General features: G+C 33.2%; 2 protein-coding genes across 2 annotated transcripts; one reads left to right on the forward strand and one right to left on the reverse strand.

Moving 5' to 3' along the window:
* Positions 1-1,665: 1,665 nt before the first annotated feature.
* Positions 1,666-6,536, reverse strand: LOC115711453 (C2 and GRAM domain-containing protein At5g50170). Its single transcript, XM_030639796.2, has 9 exons — positions 5,707-6,536; positions 4,020-5,216; positions 3,767-3,949; positions 3,401-3,684; positions 3,168-3,284; positions 2,804-3,066; positions 2,535-2,709; positions 2,143-2,415; positions 1,666-2,014 (listed from the first exon to the last, which is right to left on the reverse strand). Exons 1-9 carry the CDS (start codon positions 6,062-6,064, stop codon positions 1,796-1,798), a joined length of 3,069 nt encoding a protein of 1,022 aa, XP_030495656.2. The 5' UTR covers positions 6,065-6,536; the 3' UTR covers positions 1,666-1,795.
* Positions 6,537-7,926: 1,390 nt separating this feature from the next.
* On the forward strand, positions 7,927-10,652 carry LOC115711362 (uncharacterized). The gene is made up of 2 exons (XM_030639698.2): positions 7,927-8,246; positions 10,241-10,652. Exons 1-2 carry the CDS (start codon positions 8,103-8,105, stop codon positions 10,394-10,396), a joined length of 300 nt encoding a protein of 99 aa, XP_030495558.1. The 5' UTR covers positions 7,927-8,102; the 3' UTR covers positions 10,397-10,652.
* Positions 10,653-11,418: the final 766 nt, after the last annotated feature.

Genomic DNA, 11,418 nt, shown 5'->3' on the forward strand with positions numbered 1-11,418 from the left:
TTAATTTCTGTTTTATTTTGTTATTTTTTTTTCTCGAGATGTTTTATTGTTTTTCATTTCAGTTTCTTCGTTTGATTATTTCTCATTTTGTAATAGTTTTTTCATAGTTTTTTAATAGTGTAAACACCTTCTGTATGTAATTTTTTAATATGTTTTTTGTCTAGTTGTTTCCTGTCCATTTTTATATAATCAATGGGTAACAATGAGATTTATCATGTATGTTGATGTTCAAAGAGTTTTTCCTGTATTTTAGTTTGTATACAGTTGTTTTGTAGTTTTATTATAGTTTTGCTACTTGCATATGTTATTTCATTATAAAACTAATATGCAACTATTTGCACAAAACTTACTATGTATAAATACTATTTCTTAGTCCCCGTCAAATTAAATTCCTGCATAATGTATAAACTATCATAAAACAATAATGCAACTATAAGGCAACCAAAACAAAAAATAAACAGGCTTATACGTAACCTTAATTCGAATTTACTCTTCTTATTGTGTTTTTTAAAAAATATATTTATATTTGAAACCAGTAATCAATCAAAATGCAACTGTATATAACGTAGATGTATTATTCATGGTTTTTTTTTTTTTTTTTTTTTTTTTTTTTTTAATTTTTCACATCATACATTGTTTTGGATTAGGTGGGAGCTCCAAATCTGTTTGTTATAGATCTACATTTCATGAATATGGATTTCGATATTAGGGGGAGTTGTTTTGATCGAATAAAACAGAAAACAAATGTGTAATTTCAGTTTCTTCACAGTTTTTCTAATTTTTTTCGTCATTTTCTGTTTAGATCATTGCAGGTCTTCTTTTCCAGTTAATTTCGTCAGAATTAATAGTTGTATTTTTCTCGTTTTGGTTTCATTTTGGTTGTTTTGCGGTTTTGAAACGATTGAGGTATTTTCATCTTCATCGTTCGCTCTGTACAGCTGAAGGCTTAGTGCATGTGGTATTTTTGTAAATATTTGTATGTGAACTATATAAATGTTTGATGGGTCGGCCCATAATATTTTTGTAATTTTTTTTTTCTTTTTTGTATTTTTTTTTGTTTTTTTTCCATTTATTTATTATTGTTTTTTTGAAAAGTAGACTCTGGTATATTGAAAGTTTTTTATTACAATTTTTTTTTAAAAAGAAAGTTTTTATTACAAAACCAAGTTATATATAAATATTTTTTTTAGAATTATTTCATATTTTATTTTTTAAAAAAAAATTTACAGTTTAGGTTGCTTCAATGATTGCTTTAATTATTATGTGGGTTGCTATGTGAATTTTATTATAATTTAAGTTACTTTATTAGTTGCTATGTAAATTACTACGTGAATTTTCTTTAAAAAAAAAATTAGTTTAAAGTATAAAAATTACTCGTAGACTCTCATCTATTTATTTGTTTATTTTTTTTTTTTAAAGTAGACTATTGTATATTGAAAGTCTTTATTACAATTTTCTGAAAAAAGGAAGTTTTTATTACAAAACCAAGTTTAATGATTCTATTTTTTGTTTTCTACATATAGGCATAAATTAGCAAATTCTTTGTTATTGGACTTAAAAAGTACCAAATTTCTTTTCTTGTTGGTTAAACTTAAATGATTAATCAGTTGATGACGACTATAATGTATTATTTAGATTAATGCTAAACAACAACACAACCGAAGGTCAACAAAAGACTTTTCCATTATGAAATTTTTCTTTTTTTTTTCTTTTCGTACAATAATTTCTTTAATAAAATAAATGAAAAAAAATTGAATAAAGGTACAAAACAAAAGATATGGTGAATGTAAGTGAATCATGATGTAATTGTGTGCTGAACTTGAGTAGCTAAGAGAATCTCTTTCTCCACTAAGGAAAATATTTCTTTGAATCGTTTTCTGAACGTATCTGTAATGTTTTGAGTAATCCTTTGCTGAAACTTTGTGCTCTTTAGCCATGTTATTCCCATGTCAACATCACATTTGCTTACATTTTGGGCAATCACAGATTTCTCAATCTGGTACCTGAAGTGAACCTGCATAAGCACCAAACATAAAAAGAAAGAAGTTATAACCGAAATCATGCGATTTTCGATACACTAATATAGACGATGAGATAATGCTTTTTATTAGTGTTTTGAATTGTGAAACAATTGATACATACACGATAGTGATCACAGAAAGGAACATTGTGAAAGGTCATGACTTCATTCAAAATCCAGCCTTGGCTATTTCGGATAGGGAATTTTTGTTGTGTGCAAGTGATTTCTCCACCAAAGACTGAGATATAACGATTGAATCTGTATGAAAGTTTTCTTTCAAGAATGTCATCCTTAAAGGGTTCCCATGGAGTTGTTGAGTAGTAAAGACAACCAGACTTTTCCATTACTTTTAGCTCCAACTTTCCTCCATCAAACATTTCCATCAGCAAGCTTAGCTGTGCCATTTCCCAACAAGGTTTAAGATTTTTAATCCATTGCAAAGTTGATGAAAATGGCAATTTTCTATGACATGTTAGTTCAAAAATGCTCAAAGGTGATCTAGTCTCACACTTACATTTATGGGAAGCTCGGAAGCATAGATTTTTGACATGGTGACATTTTCAGCTTCCAACACAAAATCAGATTCTTCAACCATGATGGGCTTTTCTTCTTGATCCTCCTGCTCTTCAGCAATGTGAGCTCTCTGATCTGGTGTTAGAATTCTACTTCTCCTCATTGCCATTATTGTCCTGAAAATGAATTGATTTACCTTATCTATTAATACAAATGGAAGAAGATTTTTGTCCATTAGTGAAGCATATTTGTTCTAAGACTATATAGCACCTGCTAGCCACATTGAATGACACAAATGATTGAAAACAAAATCTAAGTCTGCCTTCTTCGTCTTGAGACTTTGCTCCGTGCTTGGCATCAAGACCTCGATCTTTCTTCAAGATTATGACTAGTATAGGACTACCGACAGATGATATAGATGGGGGAAGTACCTGGATATCTTCGATATCCTCCCAAAGAAAGAAAAACTTGGTTTTGTAACCGAACAAATTGGAATAGAACCCCACAATTCTCGCAGATAGGAAAAGCCGACCCTGCAACAAAGAATCATATTGAGAAACTTGTAAGCTTTCAATCCTGTTATAAAGAGTAGGAGAATTATGTCTAGTATTGGACTAGAAATTATAGCTAGAACCTGTAATGGCATTTTTCTTTTCAACTGGCATGTAAAATCACTAATAAGAAACTCTTCTGGTGGCAAATTGAACAGTTTTTGGAAGGTTGAATTCTTGTGAGGTGATCGAAGATTCAACTGTCAAATCAACAAACAGGAAGTTAGATCAAAATATCTACATAAAAAATGTGGAAAAGGTAGCTTCATACGCCTTGGGAACATTGCCAAAATTATACCAAGTCCCCACTCCTAACCTTTTTCCCAACTTCCTTTTCCATTTTGTTCAAATAGTCTCTAATTGTTTCCTCTCCATTGTTATTATCCAGAAAGATTCTCAAGTGCAATTTTGATTGAGATGATTGAGCAAGCTTTCCCTCGAGAGAGATCCATATGTCTGCAAGTTCAGAAGATGAATGTTTCAAGAAATTGATCTCAGCATGCCCAAGTGAGGTGGCTTGATCAAAAGGGCCATCAAAATCATACACTTCCACATCCAATACTGATGGCGGTTCTTCCATAGCATCAAACTCGAGTATCTCTGCATAATGTTTCCAAGAATCATTGAGTCAAGATATAAAAGAATAGATATGAAATCTATGAGCACTTTAATAGATCCTTACCATTCCATTGGGGATTACTAGTTTGAAGCTTCACTGAACTTGTTCTTGTTTTGGCATTGCAGGTGAAAACCACATAAGGATCCGATAAATTCGAGGAACCTAAGGATGTCAAGTTCACCCCTTCAACCAAAGCCACAGTAAGAACCCATCCATCACCTTGTGCTTTGACTCCATGATCACATCCTGTTGAAAAAGATGCTTAAAAAAGGCCAAGATAAATTTTCACAAATGACAATCATGTGAGTGTGCTAACCTCTTTGCAACCGAGCTTGTACAAAACGTGAAGCCATGTGATAAACATGCTCTAAATAAAGGACTAAAATTCCACTAGTTATGAGCTCCCCAAAACTGTCAGGCAAATCAATTCCAAAAAATTCCAAGCCCTGTCTTTGACTTGGTTCACTGAGTAATATATGCACCACAATATACACAACCATACAAATAGTAGTAAGTACTGTGATATTCCAGAAGTATTCACTGGCCAATTCCAAATCTGATTGGTGTTCTGTTGCCAGAGTTGCAAGAATATGGTCTTTTCCAGCTGAGACTTTAGAATCCACTGTCTTAAAATTCTGAGCCAGCAAATTAGAAAACTGGTCAAAACTCTCCTTCAGGCCCTGTCGAGCCCCGCTCTCTATCATACCTCTCATCATTGTGCTTTGAAGAAAGTTAATTCCCCATGATATTACAAGATGAGAGGATTCTTCCTCTGGTCCAGGCATTATCTTGTAAAGCAATTCAACCTTGAATGCATTCCCATAGGGAACCTCAGGTGTACTAACACTTACAAAAACAGCAAACTCCTTTCCACATGCTCTTACATAAGTTTGCTCCTCAATGGCTTTGCAAGCCTTCACCAACTTCGATGCAGCTTTAGTGGAAGAGACAACTCGTGTCAAACACGAAGTATCTCCTGAGCTCCACGTCCAAGGCTCCTCGTGTAAATCCGTAGTTCCATTAAGCTCGGCTAGTTCTTTCCTAAACTGTGAATTTGGAGCAAAAAGGAATGTGTTAAGATCATTTGGTGAAACTGCATAAGCTTGGTCAACTAGTACACCCCCTTGCAAGTTCTCAGGCATTTCTTGTTCATTCTCCTTTGACTTCATTATCTCAAGAGCTTCTTCAAAGCTACAATCAGAAAAAAATTCCTCTACCGAATAATCATTTTCGGAAATTATACTGGAATACTCCGAAGAAGAATCAATAGTTTTAAAAGCATCTTCATTCTTGTGAAACAACTTCTCTAGACGGTTAGTAAAAGATTTAATCAACTGTTTTCCTTCTGTTTTCTTCCTGCCCCTAGATTTGGTAGAGCCACCACCATTGTTAGGTAACACACAAAAAAGTTCTTGAGGTTCCTCATTGGTGAAATCTGACATTGGTTCAATGAAGGAATAGGATTGAGACTCCTGGAGTTTTCCGTGCAGAGAAACAGTGAGAAGAATTTTTCCTGCATTAATAGGGGAAAACTCCAATAAACTTGTAAACTAAAATGTCTAACCATGTATTGACATACAGATTAAGCTTTAAGCACCATTGATTCTTCTCCAAGACACCCAATATTTGGATATTGAATATTTGACTTTAAATTCTAAGAGATAACAAAAATAGATTCAGCTGAAAACAGTTTCAATAGCCTCAGCTCTCTATCCACTGTTTAAAAATCCAAATCCATTGCACTAATTTAGTCAAATAATCTTTTACAAAAAGTTTTTCTTAATCCCAAATGAGCTTAACCAATAATCTATCTCTACTTGTGACAGTTTCCTTATTAAGACGTGAAGCAACACATTCACATAAAGGAAACTCCTTTTCTAAGCTAATACACGTAAACTAAAGCATAGAAACTTATCTAGTTTAAACTAATGTAATTGTATTTTGGTAAGATTAAAAAGGAAAAGAAACAAAGAACAGAAGATTAAGAATAATGGGAAACTAACCGCTGTCTCTGTCAATATGTTTTCCCTTATTTCTCTTTGGCTTTTCAAGAGAGAGCCATGTAGGGGCCAAGGTGTGATTATCCTCAGCAACAACAGACCAAATAGGCAAACGAATCCGACCCATTAACCCACCCGATCCATGGAAGAAACCCGGATCAATATCATGATCATAGACAGAGACAATAAGCTCCTCATCCATGTCATGGACTCTGAAAACAAACTCCTCATTCCATATTAGATTATTGGTGGGGTTCCTCAAAATCTTAGTCTTGGATTTTTGCTTCCCTACCTGAAGCTTCACGTAACAGTTTTTCACATGCAAGTCTTTACCTTCCAATACATACACATATAACTTCATAATGTAAAATAGTTGAAAAAACCAATGCTTAAACACTCACTCATTTGCAAAGGCTACAACTTTTAACAGTGGTTTGTAATAGATTTGAAATGGGAAAGGGGGTTTCTTGTTCTTGGTTTCGTTTATGATTTTTGGAGAGAGAGAGAGAGAGAGAGAGAGAGAGAGAGAGAGAGAGATTTAGGCACGAGAAAACGTGGAGGCAGAGAAAATGGACACGAGGGGAATAAGAAGAAAGAAAGTATGGATTAGTGGACAGGCAAGGAGTCGGTTTCGGTTTGAGTTTTAGAGCCTAGGAAAGGTCAATTCAATAAGCCTCATTACTTCTTCCAAACGGTTAATTAGCTTTATCAGGTTCTTGGGTTGGTTTTCCTTTCCTTTTATTTTCTTGTTTTTGGGTTCAAATCAAAGTTTGTAACTTTGTAATACTCTTACTGGCCTAGATTTCAGTTTTTCACATGAATGTTTTTGAGGCTTTTGAGACTAAATGAGACAAATTAAAATAAAAAAACGGAATAAATGAAAGTGGGAAGTAACCAACCATGCTTATATATATGGGAGTTTGAGTCACACACTCACACACATGAGCCTTGAATTGAAAATCTTGGCTTTTCAGAGTAAAGAATCAAACACCTTTATTTATTAACATAATAATAACAATTATATGAAATGAAACCTTTATTAACAACTCAATTGATTCTCAACATTAAACTACTACTACAAATGCCATTGAGTCTATTTTATTCATGATTTCATCTTTACAACTTTGGCAAGATTGATCTCAGTCAATTACTTTGCCAAATTAATTAGGCAACACTGGTGTGGAATCTACACCTTTTTACTTTTTCCTTCTTTCCATAACCTTCCCAACTCTCAATCAGTTAACATTGTAGTGTATACGTAATTGTTATTACTCAAAAAAAAAAAAAAAAAAAGGAAAAAAACACAGACACACACAATGTAATTGTTATCTAATATCTAGGCAAATCCTTCCTTACCATTGCCATTTTTTATGAACCCCTATGCAAAATAAAGATATTTTTTTTATTGGTTTTTACAAAAATATTAAATTTTGGGTAAAAGTTTATAATTTTACTGTCATGCAGAATTTTTTATAAAAATACTGTCTTTTTATAAAATAACCGTAAAATAATAAAACAGAACAATTAAAACAACAGTAAAACAACTAAAAAAACAACTGTGAAAACTTAACACATTAGAGCATCTCTAATAAAGGTGTAAATAAGTTTGTATTGACTATAAATAAGATTTTTATTAAAAATAGAAATAGATCAAATGTTAATTAATTATACATATATGATTGGGTTTATTGCTTTTATTAAATTACATACTAACATTTATTTTAGATGATATGGTCTTAATAAAGTGACTTTAAGAAAATTATGAAGTAAAGTGCTATAATTCAGTTGTTACTAGCCAAAAGGTGATCCCTTTGGCTAGTTCCACTAATTTTTAGTGGGGTTCTGGTTGCTTAGTTCTTGTTATTTAGTAAATTTTGATCAATTTGATAATGTTCTAATAAAAAATTTATTCTGGTTTTCTGCTATTTTTTAGGTGTATTTCAATGAGGTAGGAGCGTTATTTGAAGATGTTAAGTTTTATTGTCTAAATTTCTGGGAACAGTTTTGTCCCATGTAGTTCGCTATGAGAATTTAGCGACCCATAGTTTGGCAAAGCATGCTCTGCGGATAGACAATGAGCTATCTTGGTTCGAGGAAGTTCTTGCGTTGGTGGCAGATGTTTGCGTAATTTATTCACGAGTGATTCTAATCACTTTGTCAAAAGAAAAAAAAAAACAAAACAAAATATATATGTAAGGGGAAAAATATATAGTTATATGCTACAGAATAGACTGTCCTAAAAAATTATATAATTTCCAAATTAGAATGAAGAATTGAATATTTGAAGGAAAAGAGAATGGGAAAAGGGACACACTAATACAGGATAGGAAGGGGTGTGGATTGAATCCAATTCATAATACAGAAACGTCTAACCAAACACACCAACTTTCCGGGACAGAATGTTGCAGTTTCCGGGATTCATGACGGAATACCCATGGTCCACCACCAAGATTCCCACCTCTTTTTTGCTGCCATCCCAATGGCCTCAACCCCAAAGCGAAGAGCTTCTCCTTGCCATGGAAGAGTCCGAGTACGAGGATAAGGTATGTAATCTCCACAATCCAAACTCCCATTCCACTCATTCTCAACTCTGCTTGTTCGTCAATCGAAATCCACCTCTTTTCATATGTTTTTATATTAATTATACTCGAATAACTTGAAATTTATGGTCCGATTTTGATCAAGTTGATAAATTATGCTATTTAATTTAACCGAGCTGTTTATAAGGTTGATATGCTGTGATCTCAAATTATGAAAAGGGAAAAAAAAAGTACCAATATTTTTACTCTTTGTGTATAGTAAATAAATACTCTTAATTTATTATAGTTTTTGGGTCGAAGAAAACATATGCCCATTTGAGGATTCTGCTGTAGGTTAGAGCTCCAAAGCTTTAGCCTTTAGGTGTGTGTATTTGAATTTGAATTTGATTCTGCATTTTATTTACAATATATGATCTTTTGTTTCAGGAACCCCAGAACTTAGATGATTCGTTGTATCTAAATAGCTAGTTTGGATGTCCCATAGAGCATTTCTTATTATAAGACATAGATCCCATTATAAGATTTCCTTGTGTCGCTTTCAATGTCCTCCTTCCTGTGAAATAGATTATATGAAGAGTGTTGTACTTTGACAACACTGAAATCAACAAACATCAAAGTAAAAGTAATCAACAGAAATCAAAAGACAAAATGAATCAAAGCTTGAAACCAAGAACACGAATTTTTATCCAGGTTCGGCCAAAAACAATTGCCTACTTCCTGCTACCCCTTAGGTGATGTTCCTTGTATTTCAGTTGATGATTATGATTACAATCTCAGCTAAGAACACAACTCCAGAGCATTAAAAAGGGAACCCCAACACTCTCTACTCGAGTACTCAAAGAACACAACTTGGACTGTTCTCTCTCTCTCTCTCTCTCTCTCTCTCTCTCTCTCTCTCTCTCTCTCTCTCTCTCTGTTTCTTCTCACCCCCCTTTCAATCTAGTCTCACTGCTTTGATCAAATGCAAATGAGAACCTAAATGCCTTTATATACACAGGCTACATGAAAAGAAAAACAGCAAAAATAACAGCCTAACTACCCAAGCTCAAGAGTGTGAAGTCTCAACTGAAAAAAACTGTCCAAGACAGTTGGAACAAACTCTAACAACTATAACTGAACTGGTTGTTAGTAGTCAGTAGTCATTCATTCATATTGTGTTTTTCCTTGTAATTTCCATGGGTTTATTTGCCTTCCTAAGATTGTAGGGAAATGAAAAAGAAGAAGAGTTCTATTATTTCTCATTTACTTGAAGTCTTTTAAATATTAGTTGAAAATGACTTCAGAATATCTAGGACTTGAAATATTGCTGATGATGGATTGTGTTCTTTTGTGAGAGTGGCCTTGTTAAAGCTTTGAGATTTCCTTACAAAAATGAAACCTTTATTAAAACTCAAATGATTCTCAACATTAAACTACCACTATAACTTGTTTGGAAAAAAACTACTTACTATAATTGAGTATATTAGTACTCATACTATTCATAATTTGTTCATTACAACTTTGGTAATATTTGATTTCAGTCAATTACTGTGCCAAATTAATTAGGCAACAGCTTAGTGTGGAATCTACTCCTTTTTCTTTTCTCCACAATTTTTTATTCTTTTTGTTTGGAAAATTGCTTTTAAGTGCATAGCATCAATAGGGTAATTGTTATGGACACAAATTCTTCTTGGGGAGCCTCCTTTTGTATAGTTCATATTATAATCTAATTGCTACGATATGATGAAAGCTGTTATATCATCCAGTGGTCACCTCGTTTTAGTTTGTAACTATGTAATTTGGTTGAGTTTTTCTGACTAACGTTGAAAAGTTCAGTAGGGAATAAGTATAAAATAAGAAATAAAGCTAACTGGTTCTGTCAATACTTCATGTTTGAAGCTGCTCAATTTTTCAATAACAACCTGGTGGTGTGAATATTCTTTGACTTCGTCCACTGATTCTATCTTCCTCTTCAAAAGTATTTGAGCTGTTTTGCTTTGGTATGAATATTTTTGCAGCTGAATGAAATTGGAAAGATTAATAACAACCTGGTGGTGATTGGGAAAACAACAAACGACAACGATAAAGAAGACTATGATAATGATGCGGACGATGATGATGCTGACAATGCAGAGGAATCGGAAGGCGAAGAATTCGAGCAAGAAACTGGTTGAAATGTGGACGATGATGGTTCCGACAATGCATAGGAATCAGAAGGCAAAGACATCAAGCAAGAAACTGGTTGAATGTGCTTATGTATAATGTGCTACATGTAAGTGAGCTATTATGTCCCTTGTACTTGGCTCCTTGTTTCTGTAAAAAGTTATGCTTGGTCGTTTTTTCCCAGAAAGAATGATAATGCTTCAACATCGACTCTTATATTGGATCTTAATTTGTTCAAGCAAAGAGAAATTTAAATATTTAATCTGATATTGTTCTAGAGGAAGGAAATGGATTAATCCACTGAAGCCTGAGCTTTTTCTTATTTTGTTTTGTTAGTGGGAAAAGGGTACAATACAAGGCAAAACCAAATAACTTGCAAAGAATCTTTCTTGAAATCATTTAGAATCAACACTATACTTTCCTCCATTTATAGTTACTTCACCTTCCTTAGAACACTATTTCTTCTTTAGTCTCCAAAATTGTATCCCTTAAGCAAGTCCCAACTTTTAATTGGTACCTTTTAAGTCTCCAAACTTCACATTTTTATCACGTGAAAAAAGGCACATGCCAGAGATAATGGGTGGAGTTTGTCTGGTTAGGTCTACAATTATATATGAGGTTTGGCTTGTGCTTTTCCCCTTTGGAAATTAGGATCACGTTCATCTCATTAACTTTAATTAATAAAACACACACAAACACACACTTGAAGCATCGTGCCAATTGCCTGTACCATAAGTTAAGTGAAACAAATCATAAGTAGTAACTGATTTCTCCTCAACCTCTAATAAAAAAAAGACTATGTACAACAATATGAAAAAAATTGAGTTTTCAGCCTACAAAAAACATATTGGTCATTTGAGAGTATCAAGTGATATACCAACTGGGTTTGGAACATGTTTAGTTTCTTTTATTACCATAGATAGATAGAACTCACAACCGAATATGAGGTTGACTCATTGTAGTGTCACACTCACTTAAACTTGATCGCTCAACAGAGGCACTTAAAAGTGATTAAATAAATGGGTTTACATTT

Source organism: Cannabis sativa, chromosome 3 (assembly GCF_029168945.1).
Source record: "Cannabis sativa cultivar Pink pepper isolate KNU-18-1 chromosome 3, ASM2916894v1, whole genome shotgun sequence".
Lineage (NCBI taxonomy): Eukaryota > Viridiplantae > Streptophyta > Magnoliopsida > Rosales > Cannabaceae > Cannabis > Cannabis sativa.